The sequence below is a fragment of the Panulirus ornatus genome, chromosome 20 (genome assembly GCF_036320965.1).
Source record: "Panulirus ornatus isolate Po-2019 chromosome 20, ASM3632096v1, whole genome shotgun sequence".
NCBI lineage: Eukaryota > Metazoa > Arthropoda > Malacostraca > Decapoda > Palinuridae > Panulirus > Panulirus ornatus.
The window spans coordinates 10,411,359-10,431,050 of NC_092243.1; the positions used below are offsets into that span (position 1 = coordinate 10,411,359).

The 19,692-nt window shown below is 42.9% G+C and overlaps 1 protein-coding gene across 2 annotated transcripts; it reads right to left on the minus strand.

Annotated features, from left to right (window-relative positions):
• Nucleotides 1–361: 361 nt before the first annotated feature.
• Nucleotides 362–19,294, minus strand: Fer2 (48 related 2). 2 transcript variants are annotated; one of them, XM_071674670.1, is made up of 4 exons: nucleotides 18,553–19,294; nucleotides 4,751–4,844; nucleotides 2,026–2,237; nucleotides 362–611 (listed from the first exon to the last, which is right to left on the minus strand). In XM_071674670.1, the coding sequence occupies exons 1-4, from the start codon at nucleotides 19,145–19,147 to the stop codon at nucleotides 502–504; spliced, it is 1,011 nt and encodes a 336-aa protein (XP_071530771.1). In that variant the 5' UTR covers nucleotides 19,148–19,294; the 3' UTR covers nucleotides 362–501. The 2 variants fall into 2 exon arrangements, with proteins under 2 accessions (XP_071530771.1, XP_071530769.1); XM_071674668.1 differs by having other exon boundaries at nucleotides 2,026–2,240.
• Nucleotides 19,295–19,692: the final 398 nt, after the last annotated feature.

Genomic DNA, 19,692 nt, shown 5'->3' on the forward strand with positions numbered 1-19,692 from the left:
AATGACAGTCCTCGAGATCAAGAGGACCGCCAGCAGGTTGGCGCTTCCCTGGTTGAGCTGCTGTACAGCCATGGCTTGGGATACTTACGTCCAAGTGTTCTGGGATATTACAGACGAATGGAGTTTGAGGAATGACTGTACCCGGTTGTTTAACAATTTCTCAAAGAGGTTCTTGGTGGTTTAGAATGTAATATCCATCTTCTTTTTTCTGTTTTAGGACAGCCGCTCAGAACTTTACTCTGGGAAGTAGTGAAAGTTTCTATATCTTGTGTTTTCAAGTAAAAAAAAAAAAGATCGTTCCCTAAAGGAAATTATTTTAGGCTCAGGGACTCGACTTCTTCATGGTTCCCATCTTCGTTCGGACTTCGACGAAAACGACGTTCTCTCTCTCTCTCACTAAGGCCTTAGAGCTTCTGTGTGTGTGTGTGTGTGTGTGTGTGTGTGTGTGTGTGTGTGTGTGTGTGTGTGTGTCCCATCTACCCTTCACCTCCATCAATGGGATCAGTTGTTGAGGGAGTCAGTGGTGAGGGAGATGGAGGAGAAGATGGAGCGGCGATTGGGGCTCACGCCCAAGTTCTCCCAGTTGATCCACGAGAGTCTGGCCGTCAGATCTGTTGAGGACGAGAGGAGGGTGGTTACTGTGCTGAGGTGTGGAGCTCGTGTGTGTCTGCTGGACTGGTGGAGTGTGTCTGCTGAGCTGGTAAAACGTGTCTGATGGACTGGTAAAGTGTGTCTGCTGGACTGGTAAAGTGTGTCTGCTGGACTGGGAGAGTGTGTCTGCTGAACTGGTAAAACGTGCCTGATGGACTGATAAGAGTGTGTCTGCTGGACTGGTAAAGTGAGTCTGTTGGACTGGTGGAGTGTGTCTGCTGGACTGGTAGAGTGTGTCTGTTGAACTGGTAAAGTGTGTCTGTTGGACTGGTGGAGTGTGTCTGCTTGACTAGTAGAGTGTGTCTTTTGGACTGATAGAGTGTGTCTGCTGGACTTGTAAGTGTGTCTGCTTGACTAGCTGAGTGTGTCTTTTGGACTGATAGTGTGTCTGCTGGACCGGTAGAGTGTGTCTGCTGGACTGGTAGAGTGTGTCTATTGAACTGCTAAAATGTGTCTGCTGGACTGGTAAAGTGTGTCTGCTGGACTGGGAGAGTGTGTCTGTTGAACTGGTAAAACGTGTCTGATGGACTGGTAAAGTGTGTCTGTTGGACTGGAGAGTGTGTCTGCTTGACTAGTAGAGTGTGTCTTTTGGACTGGTAGTGTGTGTCTACTGGACTGGTAGAGAGTGTCTGGTGGACTGGTAGAGTGTGTCTGTTGGAGTGATAAAGTGTGTCTGCTGGACTGGTAGAGTGTGTCTGTTGGACTGAGTGTGTCTGCTGGACTGGTAGAGTGTGTCTGCAGGAGTGTGTTAAATCATCATAGTGAACTATTACGGGAATATCTATAATAGTTCTTTGGGACTATAAATGGAAATGAAGACCTCTTGAACTACTATAGGCCTACTGGAAATATAGGTCTACTGGAACTATAAGCCTACTGAAACTATAAGTCTGTTGGAACTATGGGTCTAAGCCTACTGGTGCTAGACATCAGCTGGAAACAGAAGCCCACTGGAACTATAGGCCTATTTTCACCCATGCATTAAAACTTTCCCGAGACATCTTCCTTATAGCCACCAGGAGGTTCTCGAACTGACAGCTCGGCCAGCAGGACGCTCTCGAACTCACCTCTTGGCCAGCAGGAGGCTCTCGAACTCACCTCTTGGCCAGCAGGAGGCTCTCGAACTCGCCTCTTGGCCAGCAGGAGGTTCTCGAACTCACCTCTTGGCCACCAGAAGGCTCTCGAACTCGCCTCTTGGCCACCAGGAGGTTCTCGAACTCACCTCTTGGCCATCAGGCTCGAACTCACCTCTTGGCCACCAGGAGGCTCTCGAACTCGCCTCTTCGCCACCAGGAGGTTCTCTAACTCACCTCTTAGCCAGCAGGCGGTTCTCGAACTCACTCTTCTTGGCTACCAGGGGGCTCTCGAACTCACCGCTTGTGTTCCAGATGTGACACTGGTCGGAGGGAAGCTCTCCTCGAAGGCCCTTCTCGATGTGGGTGACCGGGTCGAGCTCCGAAGTCAGAAGCTCCCGCAGAAGGGCGATGTAGGCGATGGCCAGGCGCAGGGTGTCGATCTTGCTCAGTCGCTTCTCGTACGGGAAGGTTGGGACGTGAGTTCGAAGCTCCTCGAAGGCTGAGTTAATGCTGCTGGGGAACCAGTAGGTACTAGGATTATTACAACTCACTTGTACACACCAGGAGATTAATACTAGGATCTGAACAATTGACATTGTGGATACTAGGAGTGTTAGTAATGGCTTTATAATATCTCATTCTTAAATGGATTATTTCAACTCACTTGTAAACTAGGAGACGGTACTAGGGTTATCAAAACTAACCTGGATACTAGGATACTCTATAAACATTGTAACAATTGACTTGTAGACATAATGAGACAATACTAAGATTATTACAACCAACTTCTAGAAACCAAGCTATCACCTGGCTTGAAGATACAAGGAACCAGTATGAGTACTTGTAGATGCAAGGGACTATGAACTAGTCATATTGTCAATACAACACTCATATATATATATATATATATATATATATATATATATATATATATATATATATATATATATATATACATTAGTTGCTTTCTTCCACATGAGTCCCTTCTGTTTTCATGAGGCTCCTGCAGCACTCAGGAAGTTGGCCACGTCCATCGGTCAGGACAATAGTTCATAAATTGTTATGGTGTTGCATGTGCGTTCCTGTGCGGCGAGTGCAGGGTCAATGAACATATGATAAATGCAACGTGGGCATGAAGTGTCTCGGGAGAGGCTGGAACGGTGTTTGTCGTGATGGGTGATGTCCAGAGCATATATGGGTAAAAGTGACTCATGTTTGTCAAGTTGTGTGTGTGTGTGTGTGTGTGTGTGTGTGTGTGTGTGTGTGTGTGTGTGATTACTATACACACTTGAATTTGTATCTGTCTTTACTGTCATTACACCTATGTGTGTATGGACACACACACACACACACACAAATGGACCTCAGCCTAAGCCAGGCAACCATTTAAAAAAAAAAAAATAGCTCCAAGGGGACGAATGAAGACCTGGGTATAGTTAGGCCTGACTGCCGTGTCCAATATTCGAACCCACGTGGGCCTGGCGTGGAAATCACCCCCTGTGACTCATGGTCAGTAACGCTAACCACCACACCATTAAAGCCAGTCAGTGTGTCTGTGTAAACCCTACGGTTAATTTGTTTTTAAATTGGACTCCCTCGTTACCTATTCCCCAGTTAACATTACACCACACCAACCCCATCATAAGGATATCATTTGAGGAAATTCAATACCTTTTAGGAGAAAAGAAAATATATTAAAAAAAAAATAAGACAGGAACGTACGTATGTATGTATGTACTACGTTGTGATGGTGAGTTGGGAGAGACGCTGAGTAGCGCTCTGACGGACGCACGGAGAACCGTGGCTGTGTTTACCTCGCAATCAATCATGTTGGCGTCATTTTTGTGATCAAGAGCTTACAGGTTACGGTTAGGAAATTCTTACAAATAATAATAGTAATAATAATAATAATAATAATAATAATAATAATAATAATAATTATTATTATAAAGCTACTACTAATAATTATAACTATTATTATAATTAGTAGTAGAAGTATTAGTATTATTATTATTATCAATATTTTTATAACTATTATTATATTATTGTTATTATTATTATTATTATTATTATTATTTTGAGGGTTCCTGCCACTTCAGGGCTGTGCTACAAAGCCTAATATAAACTACCACATCATGGTCTCATGATGGAAGACCATTAGAGACACACACATCTTACGGAGTGGCTGTTAAAGAGGTTCTCCAGTAGAAACCCAGAAGATGACGACTTTCATTTAAAAAAAAAAAAAGAGGTAATAGATAAAAAAAAAGTTTAAAAAAAATGCTTCATGGTTCTGTTATGAAATACGGCGTGTTAGGAACATGGAGGTCTACCTTCGGGTTAAAAAAGGTGGGTGGAAGATGAGTTTGGGTTCTGAGGTGGGTAAGGATGGGTCATCGAGTGAGGTGTGGTCACCAGGTGGGCTGGGTCACCAGGTGAGGTGTGTTCCCCAAGTGGGCTGGGTCACCAGGTATGCAGGGTCACCAGGTGGGCTGGGTCAAGTCACCAAGAGGGCTGGGTCAGGTAGGCAAGGTCAGGTCACCAGGTAGGCTGGGTTAGGTCACCAGGTAGGCTGGGTCAGATCACCAAGAGGGCTGAGTCAGGTCACCAGGTAGGCTAGGTCAGGTCACCAGGTAGGCTGGGTCAGGTCACCAGGTAGGCTAGGTCAGGTCATCAGGTAGGCTGGGTCAAATCACCAGGTAGGCTGGGGTCAGGTCAGCAGGTAGGCTGGGTCAGATCACCAAGAGAGCAGAGTCAGGTCACCAGGTAGGCTGGGTCAGGTCACCAGGTAGGCTAGGTCAGATCACCAGGTAGGCTAGGTCAGGTCACCAGATGGGCTAGGTCATGTCACCAGGTAGGCTGGGTCAAATCACCAGGTAGGCTGGATCAAATCACCAGGTAGGCTAGATCAAGTCACCAGGTAGGCTAGGTCAGGTCACCAGGTAGGCTAGATCAAATCACCAGGTAGGCTAGGTCAAGTCAGCAGGTAGGCTGGGGTCAGCAGGTCAGATCAGTCTACTCACCTGAGCATACGTTTCCTCTCGCGAATGTTGGCAGCGTGGCGCTGCACCCGGTACGGTGACCCCGTTGGGTAGTATTCATCCTCGCCCTCCTCACCTGCAGGTCAAGAGAGGTCAAGCAAGGTCACCATTTACTCAAACGTACACCATACACTTGCCTTTAAGATGTTCAACAAAGAGACAGGTCGACATATGAGGGCCAAGGACACAAACCACCATCACTAATTAGGTTTTACAAAAATGCAATTAATAAGAACGTTGTAAAAAGACTGTCTTCCTTCTAATGTAGAGGTACTGAACTATTCAAAGAAAACGATCTTAGTAAAATCAAATCAAAGAAAACGATCTTAGTAAAATCAAATCAAAGAAAACGATCTTAGTAAAATCAAATCAAAGAAAACGATCTTAGTAAAATCAAATCAAAGAAAACGATCTTAGTAAAATCAAATCAAAGAATAGGATCTTAGTAAAATCAAATCAAAGAATAGGATCTTAGTAAAATCAAATCAAAGAAAACGATCTTAGTAAAATCAAATCAAAGATTTTTTTTCTTTTTCTTTCAAGTCCATGTAGCTATAAAACAATTAATGTGAATGCTGATGTGTCTGGATGTGCCAGGGTTTCAAAGTGTCTGTCAATTAGATAAACCAGTGTGTGTACATGTATTTTTCTGGATTTGAGCTTGTTTGGCTGTCTTTTTTTCTTGGGGGGGGACTATTACTAAATCAAAATCAGATCTTTGTGAGAAAATCTCAAGACTCGAAATGGACAATGAAACATCACATCAGATGGTGATATCCATTGGCTAAACACCATCGTCTTTTGTCTTTTTCTCAAAGAAAATCTTTCCATCATTTCATATTATGATTTATCCTTTATCCTAACTCATTTATCACTCGCCTATATCTCACTTATACATTTGATCATCCACTTATTGATTAAAGAGATGAGAATCTAACTTATGTATAGATTTAATATTAGTCTAAATGTTGACACAGTCATATACACAAACGTACTTACTTATATACTTATACTATAAGTGAAAAGAGAAAGAGAGAGAGACTTCAATGTCTAATTAAGTTTTAGTACTGAATGTATTCGGTCTTATAATCATTACGTTGATCTTGAGTAATCTAAACTTGGGATTAATCAACTAGACAGTACAAGAAATAATGAACGCGATCATTCTTACGGAAGCATTAAACCCTCTGCTCACATGTCAATATAAGGTGTTTGAATACGGTCAGCGAGGCAGGTAGATAAATGATAAGGAACACGGAGAGAGATAATAGGTGGACTAATTCACTGGCTCAGTGGGTGATAGACAGATAAATAAATAAATTCATAGATAATTAGAAAGACAGACAGATAGATAATAGATAAATAGGTTCATAGATAGGTAGACACAGATAGATAGATAGAAAGATATCTGGGTGAAGCGATTGAAATATAGACAAAGAGGTCGATTAGAATCCAAAGATTAAGAGATGCGTATATAGATTTATAGACAGGATGATATAGGTATGACGAGCCGAGTAGATGAATAGATATATCTAGATATATATAGATCAATAGAGAGAACAAGGTAGTTCGATAATAATAGAAAGGAATAATGAGGTGGACAAAATCGAATCGGCTGATACAGAGAGAGAGAGAGAGAGAGAGAGAGAGAGAGAGAGAGAGAGAGAGAGAGAGAGAGAGAGAGAGAGAGAGAGAGAGAGAGAGAGACGTATAAAATACTTCAGATCAAAACAAAAACTAGAATGAATAAAGAAACCCAAAGGTGTGTGGCCCCTCACGGCTGGCCAGACTCCCTCCTCGCGGAGGCAAAGAGGAGAGAGAGTCTTCAGCTCCGCCATTTTGTCGGCGCGAAGACGGAGGAGGTATTGATTTTGGCGGGAAAGCTTCCATCTTGAGCCGCTCGTCCTGCCAGAATGACGTCCTATCCCCAGGACGAACGAGGGAAGCGTCTGGTATCCCCAGACAGTAGGATGGTTTAGAGATTGCTTAAGGTTGATGGTGGCTTGACTATAAGCGTTATTATAGCGTTATCTGGGACGAAGTGGATCAGTTTGTATTGGAGTGGTGGTTCGTGGCTCCGCTTCGGGGTTAGTTTGAGGTACGATGGTTGAACATGACGGTACGATTGTTAAAGACGACGGTACGAGACTTGAACGTGACGGTACGATCTTTGAGCACGATGGTACGATCCTTGAACACGATGGTACGATCCTTGAGCACGATGGTACGATCCTTGAACACAACGGTACGGTCTTTGAACACGACGGTACGATCCTTGAACGCGACGGTACGATCCCTGAGCACGATAGTACGATCCTTAAACGCGACGGTACGATCCTTGAACGCGACGGTACGATCCTTGAGCACTACGGTACGACTCTTGAACGCGACGTTACGATCCTTGAGCACGACGGTACGATCCTTGAGCACGACGGTACGATCCTTGAGCACGACGATACGATCCTTGAGCACGACGGTACGATCCTTGAGCACGACGATACGATCCTTGAGCACGACGGTACGATCCTTGAGCACTACGGTACGACCCTTGAGCACGACGGTACGATCCTTGAGCACTACGGTACGACCCTTGAGCACGACGGTACGATCCTCCGCGTATGATAAGCATATCTTTGGCCTATCTCACCCTCCCTATCCACAGTTCACTTCCACTATCAAAACATCCACGTACAGACAGCATGGCGACCAAGGCCCGAAACCCGATCATACAACTGAGGCAATAGAGATGAAGAAAAAAAACAAAACAGAAAAATTGATAGGTTAATATGAGTACAAAAATCACCATTAAGATTAAAAAAAACTTACAAAACTCACCACACCTACACACCCCCACATCCTTTCCCCCCTCAAAAAAAAAATCATATATTTCAGAAACAGGTATTTTCAGCTCACACACACAGACACATTCTCTCTCTCTCTCTCTCTCTCTCTCTCTCTCTCTCTCTCTCTCTCTCTCTCTCTCTCTCTCTCTCATTTCGCTCATGGGATGAGGGAGGGAGGGAGGGAGGGAGGGAGGCAGGGGGAAGAGACTGCGTCTGACAACCACAGCGCTAAGGCTTAACCGCGAGCAACCGATCGATCGGCTCACGCGTAGGAGGGACCTAAGGGAGAGAGAGAGAGAGAGAGAGAGAGAGAGAGAGAGAGAGAGAGAGAGAGAGAGAGAGAGAGAGAGAGAGAGAGAGAGAGACCTCACAGCCTATATCATAAATACTGTGTGGATAGACGACGTCTTTGGCCTTGTTCAATGGAGCATATTTGGGGGGGAGACTCTGGTCCTTGGCAGTCTCCGATTATTCAGTCTTTGCGATAGATCTGGTCTATTCAGTGAAATAGATAGGTCGAGTCTATTCATATAGGTTGATAGATGAATGTGGTCTATTCACTCCGAGAGGTCGAGTCTATTCGGTCTGATAGACAGATATGGTCTATCTACTCTGAGAGATGGGTCAAGTCTATTCAGTCTGATAGAGTGATACGATCTATTCGTTCTAATAGATGGTTCGTCTTAATTCCGTTTGACAGATAGATATGATCTATTCTCCTCTCATACATAGATCGAGTCTATTAGGACTGATAGATAATATGGTACTCTGATAGATCTGGTCTATTTATTCTGACAGATACACCCAGTCTATTTAGTCTTGTAGACAGATCTTATCTATCCGAATAGACGTCCGAAGGCACCTTTCTAAACAGCATATTTGCATTAGATAACACCTCTGTACTGGATAACAATAGAAGATATCTGTGCACGAGATAGCCGGTCTGTCTTAGATAGCAGTTCTAAACTAGATATCAAGCAGTGCGCTAGATAGCGGGTCTGCACTGAATAGCAAGGCTACATTGGATAGCAGGCTCTGAGCTAGACAACCGTTCAGCACTAGATAGCAGGCTCTGAGCCAGACAACCGTTCAGCACTAGCTAGCAGGTTGGCTGGACTATCAACAAATAGCCCAGCATTTGTGATATCTGTTTCTTCACCTTTACGGCTAAGCTTTGGAACTCTTTTATCTTCACTACGTCTTACTCAACAACTATGATCTGACCCCTTTTTCTGGAAAATCGGGGTTTTCCAAGTCCTCAAGCACTCTTAGATCCCCCATTCTATCACTTCTCTCCTTATCTATCTTTCTTGCGTACAAAGTATCATAAAATACTCATACACATAACAGCTGTCGACACAAAAATACAGCTTTATAGCATTCTCAATATGTTAAATAATCGTTATGTAATTCATACCGTATTCTAATTAGGGCCTATGTGAATTATGCTACTCTGGAGTTAGACCTTATGTGATTAAATGCTCTATGTAAATCATGCCTTCTATATAACTGGATCTCATATAAACGTTTGCCTAAAGTTCATTGGTGTCTTCAACTGCGTTGTCAAAGGTGTGATTCCTCTCTGTTTTTGTCCTGTGTTTTGCCCTTGCACTGAAGGCTTGGCTTACAGAAGCCTCTAACATAAAAAAAAAGAAATACAGAATCAATCAACATCAACATCAAATAAAGTGTTGAGAAAGAAACGGTCCGCGTGCAGCTGAAAAGCAGCCAATATATGGTTATAAATGAATCAGGCAGTACGTGGAGGAAAGTACATAATGAATCAAGGCAGTACGTGGGGGAAAGTACATATAGTGAAGGACGTCAATTGTAAAGAAATACACACACACACAAAAACAAACTTAGATTCTTACGGAGACACAAGTTCTTGAAGTATATACAATAAAGTTTTCTGTAGCAGCATGTTGGGAAGCATACAAGAAATATAATGGACTGATACACCATCATTATAGACATTATCTTCGTACATACTACTATAGTTGATGACGATATCATTTACGATACACTAACTGGGGGAAAAAAATTGATCATTCAAGGCAGAGATGGAACGACCAGAGGCCATAACGTGAAATCGAGCAAAAATCTTAAAGAAATTAAGAACATAAAGAAATTAAGAAGAACATAAAGAAATTAAGAACATAACGAAATCAAGAAGAACATAACGAAATCAAGAACATAAAGAAATTAAGGACATAAAGAAATTAAGAAGAACATAAAGAATTTAAGAACATAAAGAAATGTTCTTAGAGGAACAAAGTAGTGGATGAACAGATATGAAATGAGTGATGAAAGAGAAGGTGCGAACAACAGCATACACAAATTTACAATGGTGTATGATGGTAGGAGAAAGCTCATGAGATGGAGGCCCCCTCCACGAGAGTAGACTTTCTAAGCACAGAACAAATAAGAGGCAATTATGTCATTATGCTAATGGATGCATAGACAGACAGAGATCAATGGACGGACTGAAGCATAGAATGAAACACACACACACACACACACACACACACACACACACACACACACACTACTAATCTTAAACATAACACTTGTAACTCTCAAGTCTCTGTTCCTATCTGTATATTTTTTGCGGTGAGTACTACGCGCTGTCTATCGACGAAAATCTTTGCATAAGTAAAAAAAAAAAAATAGAAAAATACGTGCTGTCTATCGGCAAAATCTTTGCATAGGTAAAAAATAAACATACGCGCTGTCTATCGGCAAAATCTTTGTATAGGGAAAAGAAAAAAAAAATACGAGCTGTCTATCAGGAGAAAGATAAGAAAAACGCGCTATCGGGAAAATCTCTGCATAGGTGTAAAAAGAAATCAAGATATGGGGCTCTACTATTAGACATTTCTCTCCCCATATAACTATACAAACAGGTAGTCACACAGAATCAGTTGCAAAACGTCAAAAATTAACACTTCATCATAAGACGCCATGAGAGAATAAACTGGATGCCATAACAAGAGAGAGAGAGAGAGAGAGAGAGAGAGAGAGAGAGAGAGAGAGAGAGAGAGAGAGAGAGAGAGAGAGAGAGAGAGAGAAAAGTTTTTGTTTGAATGGATGGAAAGAAGTACAGTCCTAGTGTAAGGCTGGTGGTTGGATGGTTGGGAGAGAAGGACCAAGGAAACTGTGAATACCGCCGGTATAAAAATGGTTTTAGAATAAATACTTGATGGTATAGAATATTTCAAAAGATGTGTCCCCTCGAGTGTAGAACACACTCTCTCCTCGTATCGTACAACTAAGTTTACACAAACAGGTGATTACGTATCGAATTAAATCATACAGATCCCTGCGTCATCTATCATTAAATGATAAAAATATTCATAGAGTAAAAAAAACTATTCTAAAAATACAATGTAAAGAATAATCTGTCACAAACTACATAGGTACCTAGACCTGTGTTATGAGATGACAGTTGGAGATGTCAAAGGCATATGACAACTTGTGTGTGTGTGTGTGTGTGTGTGTGTGTGTGTGTGTGTGTGTGTGTGTGTGTGACCATCTCGACAGATTGCTAAATTTGTTTATACAATATTATCAAAAATCCGTTAATGTTAATCTAAATCCTCTAACAGATAAAGGAAAAAAAAATGATATTACATGTGCGAAGGAGAAAAATTCTTTCGCATTACACCATCTGCCTCATTTATCTCTACTTCTGATAGATTTTTAATAACATTCATAAACTGCACGACAGATCTATTGGCCACAAGAAATCTCAGCACTAACCCTCACACTTATTTCTAAAAAAAATTTTTTTCATGGCTCTTCTCCGTCAAAATATAAAGCTATCTCCCAACGGTTAGTTTTTACTACTATATGTGCCAAATCTTTAAAATTATATCTCAAACTATCTAACAAATAGTTGAATTACAGGCAAAAAAAGAGACAAACATAAAATTTAGCCTTTGAGCATGTAGGTACGACCCAAGAGCACAACGGTACTACAACCTTGGGTTATGGTGGCCTGGCCTTTGACCTCATCCTTAAAGGTCAGGTCAAAGGCTCAGGCCATCATACCCAACAGTAGCAACACCCGTGCTCAAGGGCCATACCGTCGTGCTCAAGGGCCGTACCATCGTGCTCAAAGGTCGTAGACCGTCGTGCTCAAAGGGCGTACCGTCGTGCTCAAGGGTCGTACCGTCGTGCTCAAGGGCCGTACCGGCGTGCCTGATACGGTAATTTAGGCAATAGGAAGAACAAGCAACAAGAAATATTTCACCATAATCTCAACACTATTTCATTTATTTTTGAATGCGAAAAGATAATTTCAGATTCCACTGTAGTAATTATTTGACCTGCCACAATGAATACGATTTTCCAAAAGTAAAACTTAAAAATAAAGATGTAAATGTAATCCTAATCATTTGGGAAAGTATAACTGTCTTAATTACATTCAGACAATGGTATACGGTTTTCGAACAGACAGACTCACAGAATCGGCTCTCGAACAGACACGTACACAAAACACTGAAATAAGAATTGCAACGGAATGAAAGAAATATAATTGAAGAAGAGATACATGGCTGTACAGAGAACTGAATGAAAATATAGATAAACAAGAGAAATAGAAATCTTAAATGTGTATAGACGAAGTAAGCGACACCGAGAGTACATTAAGAATACAAGCGTGGCTGAATGCCAAGAGACGAGATTGGATTCTCTGATGAAAGGAATTGAAAGGTAAATGAAATATATATATATATATATATATATATATATATATATATATATATATATATATATATATATATATATATATATATATATAATCCCTGGGGATAGGGGAGAAAGAATACTTCCCACGTATTCCCTGCGTGTCGTAGAAGGCGACTAAAAGGGGGGAAGCGGGTGGCTGGAAATCCTCCCCTCTCGTTTTTTTTTTAATTTTCCAAAAGAATGAACAGAACAGGGGGCCAGGTGAGGATATTCCCTCAAAGGCCCAGTCCTTTGTTTTTAACGCTGCCTCGCTAACGCAAGATATGGCGAATAGTATGAAAGAAATATATCAGATTGGGGAAGAGCAGTGTGGTTTCAGAAGTGGTAGAGGATGTGTGGATCAGGTGTTTGCTTTGAAGAATGTATGTGAGAAATACTTAGAAAAGCAAATGGATTTGTATGTAGCATTTATGGATCTGGAGAAGGCATATGATAGAGTTGATAGAGATGCTCTGTGGAAGGTATTAAGAATATATGGTGTGGGAGGAAAGTTGTTAGAAGCAGTGAAAAGTTTTTATCGAGGATGTAAGGCATGTGTACGTGTAGGAAGAGAGGAAAGTGATTGGTTCTCAGTGAATGTAGGTTTGCGGCAGGGGTGTGCGATGTCTCCATGGTTGTTTAATTTGTTTATGGATGGGGTTGTTAGGGAGGTAAATGCAAGAGTTTTGGAAAGAGGGGCAAGTATGAAGTCTGTTGGGGATGAGAGAGCTTGGGAAGTGAGTCAGTTGTTGTTCGCTGATGATACAGCGCTGGTGGCTGATTCATGTGAGAAACTGCAGAAGCTGGTGACTGAGTTTGGAAAAGTGTGTGGGAGAAGAAAGTTAAGAGTAAATGTGAATAAGAGCAAGGTTATTAGGTACGGTAGGGTTGAGGGTCAAGTCAATTGGGAGGTGAGTTTGAATGGAGAAAAACTGGAGGAAGTGAAGTGTTTTAGATATCTGGGAGTGGATCTGGCAGCGGATGGAACCATGGAAGCGGAAGTGGATCATAGGGTGGGGGAGGGGGCGAAAATCCTGGGGGCCTTGAAGAATGTGTGGAAGTCGAGAACATTATCTCGGAAAGCAAAAATGGGTATGTTTGAAGGAATAGTGGTTCCAACAATGTTGTATGGTTGCGAGGCGTGGGCTATGGATAGAATTGTGCGCAGGAGGATGGATGTGCTGGAAATGAGATGTTTGAGGACAATGTGTGGTGTGAGGTGGTTTGATCGAGTGAGTAACGTAAGGGTAAGAGAGATGTGTGGAAATAGAAAGAGCGTGGTTGAGAGAGCAGAAGAGGGTGTTTTGAAGTAGTTTGGGCACATGGAGAGGATGAGTGAGGAAAGATTGACCAAGAGGATATATGTGTCGGAGGTGGAGGGAACAAGGAGAAGAGGGAGACCAAATTGGAGGTGGAAAGATGGAGTGAAAAAGATTTTGTGTGATCGGGGCCTGAACATGCAGGAGGGTGAAAGGAGGGCAAGGAATAGAGTGAATTGGAGCGATGTGGTATACCGGGGTTGACGTGCTGTCAGTGGATTGAAGCAGGGCATGTGAAGCGTCTGGGGTAAGCCATGGAAAGCTGTGTAGGTATGTATATTTGCGTGTGTGGACGTATGTATATACATGTGTATGGGGGGGGGTTGGGCCATTTCTTTCGTCTGTTTCCTTGCGCTACCTCGCAAACGCGGGAGACAGCGACAAAGTATAATAATAATAAAAAAAATAAATATATATATATATATATATATATATATATATATATATATATATATATATATATATATATATATATATATATATTTTTCTTTTATTCATTTATTTATTTTGCTTTGTCGCTGTCTCCCGCGTTAGCGAGGTAGCGCAAGGAAACAGATGAAAGAATGGCCCAACCCACCCACATACACATGTATATACATACACGTCCACACACACAAATATACATACCTATACATCTCAATGTACACATATATATACACACACAGACATATACATGTACATAATTCATACTGTCTGCCTTTATTTATTCCCATCGCCACCTCACCACACATGGAATAACAACCCCCTCCCCCCTCGTGTGTGCGAGGTAGCGCTAGGAAAAAACAACAAAGGCCCCATTCGTTCACACTCAGTCTCTAGCTGTCATGTAATAATGCACCAAAACCACAGCTCCCCATCCACATCTCGTTTTTTTTTTTTTTTTTTTTTTCTTTTAATTTTCCAAAAGAGGGAACAGAGAATTGCGCCAGGTGAGGGTATTCCCTCAAAGGCCCAGTCCTCTGTTCTTAACGCTACCTCGCTAATGCGGGAAATGGCGAATAGTTTAAAAGAAAGAAAGAAAAATATATATATATATATATATATATATATATATATATATATATATATATATATATATATATATATATATATATATATATTCACTCTTCTTTTCTGAAAACCCATACAAATCTTCACCTTAGCCTCCACAAGATAATGATCAGACATCCCTCCAGTTGCACCTCTCAGCACATTAACATCCAAAAGTCTCTCTTTCGCACGCCTGGGGATAGGGGAGAAAGAATACTTCCCACGTATTCCCTGCGTGTCGTAGAAGGCGACTAAAAGGGGAGGGAGCGGGGGGCTGGAAATCCTCCCCTCTCGTTTTTTTTTTAATTTTCCAAAAGAGGGAACAGAGAATTGCGCCAGGTGAGGGTATTCCCTCAAAGGCCCAGTCCTCTGTTCTTAACGCTACCTCGCTAATGCGGGAAATGGCGAATAGTTTGAAAAGATATATATATATATATATATATATATATATATATATATATATATATATATATATATATGTTTTTTTTTGTTTTTCTCAAAGAGGGAACAGAGAAGGGGGCCAGATGAGGATATTCCCTCAAAGGCCCAGTCCTCTGTTCTTAACGCTACCTCGCTAACGCGGGAAATGGCGAATAGTATGAAAGAAAAAAAAAATATATATATATATATACATATATATATATATATATATATATATATATATATATATATATATATATATATATATATATATATAATTTACATAGGAGTCCAGGCTTTATAAAGTGGTTGCAGACAACAATATAAATTAGTAGTATCTTGGATTTTAAAATGATAACGTTCCTGATATCTGTCTATAAGTTGAAGTTAAATTTCAGACGCATCAAAAAAGTCTAAATTTCTCACTGACATTTATAATGCGGCTGAGGGAGAGAGAGAGAAAAAAAACTGATCAACATTAACATGTGTTTGTGTGTTTTTATGAAAGGTTTTGGTTATATTGCAGTACTTGTGTGTTTGGAAATAGACATTGGTAGATATATACACAGGGTCCCATCACGTCCTAGAAAATGTTGATGGTTAGACAGATGTTCTGCCAGTAATGTACATTTATGACTGTGTTTGTTTTTAATGTATTCTCGCAGTCTAAATGAGCGAATACATAAGTACTCGACACACACACACACACACACACATACACACATACAGACACACACACACACACACATACAGACACACACACACACACACACACAAACACCTGTCCCAACCCTTGATGGGGTAAGACATGTGTCATGCCGATCTGAACTCTACCTTTACCCCCCTAGCTAACGCGGGAAATGGCGAGTGATACATATATACATATATATATATATATATATATATATATATATATATATATATATATATATATATATATATATATACATATATATATACATATATATATATATATATATATATACATATATATATATATATATATATATATATATATATATATATATATATATATATATATATATATATACATACATACATATATATAATTTTTCCTGGACTCACTCCATCTGCAGGTGGCAAGAGCGCGAGCGAGCTTAGGTATTCATCATCGGCAAAACGGAAAGTACAGCGTCCGTCCAGTACTTTCCCGCCGCAAGGGAGGTCATTTCACCCTGCTCCTGGGTGGAGAGCAGCCTCGAAGCTGCAGAAGCCCTATAAAAGGAGCTCTGGGGTTAAATGAATGATGATAATAGTAACAATGATGGAAGAAGTACTACTAGTAGTAGTAATCACGGAGCCAAAAAGTAGATTTTGAAACAATAAACATTACGAAACAGGACATTTAAGTAACACTTAAGTAACACTTAAGTAACACGAGAATCAAATCACCTATTACTGGGTGGCCATTTCTTAGCTCTTACGAGACAGTAAGGATTCTTAATGATCGTTTACCGGATATGGAGAAAATATCGAAAACTGTGACGGATGAGGGAGGGCTAAACTGTGTCGGATGAGGGAGGGCTAAACTGTGTCGGATGAAGGAGGGCTGAGCTGTGCCGGATGAGGGAGGGCTACATTATGCTGGATGAGGGAGGGCTGAACTGTGCCGGATGAGGGAGGGCTGAGCTGTGCCGGATGAGGAAGGTTGTGAGGTACAGTAACGTCCCCGACAAGAAGTAGGTGTAAAAATCCTACTGATGGAGAGTATGACATTAGCAAATAGATACTGGAGAGAGAGAGAGAGAGAGAGAGAGAGAGAGAGAGAGAGAGAGAGAGAGAGAGAGAGAGAGAGAGAGAATAATATTCTTCTAGTACTTATTTCTATCATAATATCAATCTCTTTGTAAATGGCAACAGAACTCACTAAAAACCCCTTGCACACCACTAGGGTCAAGGCAGTGTCAGGTCAGTGTCAAGGGGTGCGTTTAGGGCAGTGTCAAGAGGGGTGTTAGGACAGTGTCGAGGTTAGTGCCAGGGCAGTGTCAAGGGGAGTGTCAGGGCGGTGTCATAAGCAGTGTTACCTTAATCTTAAGTGTAGCGAGTGTCAAGGGGTGTTAGGGCAGTGTCAAGGGGTATGCATCAGTAGTGCCATGAGGGCTATTAGGAAAGTGTCAAGGGGTATGCATCAGTAGTGCCATGAGGGAGTGTTAGGGTAGTGTCAAGGGGAATGTAAGGACAGTGTCAGGAGAGGTGGTGTTTGGGCAGTGTCAAAGGAAATGTTAGGGCTGTGTCAAAGGAAGCGTTAGAGCAGTGTCAAGGGAGCTTTAGGGATACAAACTTGCACCAAGGCAATACCAGGGAAGTGTCAGAAAAGGAGACGATTCGAGTGGCACGACAGTGTCAAGGAGGAAAGTGGAGATTCTAAAGGAGAATAAGAGGGGTTAAGTCAGTGTCAAGGAGGAGGAAAGGGAAGTGCAATGGAAGCACCAGGGAAGTGTCACAGTGTTTCAGGATAATATAAGGCGAGTGTGAGGGTCTGTTTTAGGACGTGGGAGTGTCAAGTCGGTGTACAATGGAGAGGGCGGGGGGTTTCAAGTGACACTGTCATGATATGACAAGTGTGTCATATGACATTACTATAGGGATGTTAAGGGATGGTGGCATGGCATGTTAAGGGACAGTGTTATGAGTGTCATGTGACAGTATTATGAGCTGTTAAGGGACAGTATTATGAGGGTGTCATGGCACAGTAGTATGAGTGTCAAGTGACAGTGACATGAGGATATCAAGGGACGTTGTCATGGGATGTCAATAGATACTGTCATGAGGGTGTCAAGTGACAGAATCATGGAGGTGTCAAGAGACAGTGTCATGGAAGTGTAATTTGAGTATCGTGAGGTGTGTCAAGGAAGAGTGTCATGAGTGTCAATCGACTTTGCTGTTGTGTCAAGATGGTGTGCCATGTTACAGTGTCATGAAAGTGTTAAATCACAGCGTCGGGGAAGGGGTGTCAAAAGAGTGTCATTTAGCGCCAATGTGTCATGAGGTGGCAGGGGTGTTACCAGGGAGTGTCAAGTACGGTGTCATGCGAGTGCCAAGTTACTGTGTCGTTGGCAGAGTCATGTGAGAGAGGTGAGCATGAGTGAGAGAGATGTGAGAGTGGGGTGTGAGCGTAAGATTGAGAGAGAGATGTGAGAGGGGGTGTGAGCGTAAGATTGAGAGAGAGATGAGAGAGAAGGTGAGCATGGGAGTGAAAGAGGTAAAGCGTGAGAGAGAGAGAGAGAGAGAGAGAGAGAGAGAGAGAGAGAGAGAGAGAGAGAGAGAGAGAGAGAATCTGAGAGGTGTGAGCGTAAGGACTAAGAGGTGAGCGTGAGAGATGTGAGCGTGAGAGAGAGAGAGAGAGAGAGAGAGAGAGAGAGAGAGAGAGAGAGAGAGAGAGAGAGAGAGAGAGAGAGAGAGAGAGGCGAGGCGAGCTTACCGTGGACTAGGAAGGGCAGGCCGTGCAGGTGGGGGTGAGCGAAGGCGCAAGATGGCAGCTCCTCCTCCTCGCAGTAGGCGCCCTGTTGCTGCATGCTAACCTGCTGCCTGCTGGTACTGTTATTATTATTACTGCTGTTGTTATTACCGCTGCCGCTGCTGCTGCTGGTACTGCTGCTGGAGGTAGTGGTACTGCTGCTGCCGCTGCTGCTGCTGGGGTTGACAGCGCCACCTGCCGCCGCGACGCCGGCCGTGAAGACGGCCCCGTACTCCCCCAGCTGGAGGCCTGGGTTGTTGGTGACGACCTGGCTCACTACGTGGCCCAGCTGGGTAAGGCAGGTCCCCACGCTGCTGGTACTGGGTGGACTACTGTTGCCGCCCAGGTCTCCCGCCCTCACCTGCTGCTGCTGTTGCTGTGGGTGGTGGGCGTAGGAGTGGGCGTACTGTGGCGCTGGGGGCGTATGGCTCTGGGGTAAGGAGGTGAAGAACTCGGCGTAGGGCGGGGTGACCTGCTGGGCTCCTGGGCCGACGACCTGACCACAGCCGACCTGGCGGGGTACTGACGCGGCAGCCGACCCGACCAACGCCTCGGCCATCTCAAACCTTCCACTTTTTGTCCTCTGTCACGAAAGACTGACGCTCGCGGGGGCTAAAAATTGAAATTCTGACTCCGCCAACGGGGGTTCCTCCCGCACACACACCCCCTGGAATTGACAGTGCTCCTAATGGCCGTGATGTATACCGCTGAATCTATTTCTCGCCCGAGTGGTGCCACTTGCCCTGGGTGCTGGAGGGGTCGGCCCGGCCCACCAATGAGAGCGCGCGCCCTGATTGTAGTGCCGAGTGGCTCTGACAGCAGACATATTGGTTCCCGGCCCTTCATCTCCCTTATACTACCCCCTCCTGACAAGCCCACCTGACTCCCCGCCAACCAGCGGCCTCCTAGCGGCGCCTAACACATCGGCGAAGCTCTCCTGACTCTGACGTCAGTGTATTTAGCCAATCAGAATTGCGGAATGTCTCTGTACCGGACTTTCTACTGGTTAATCTCTTCAGTCCAGGCCGTAGCTGGAGTGTGAGCGACTCAGGTTTCACAAAACAGTTCGGATGCGACAGACTCCGCCCAGACGGGATGGGCCGC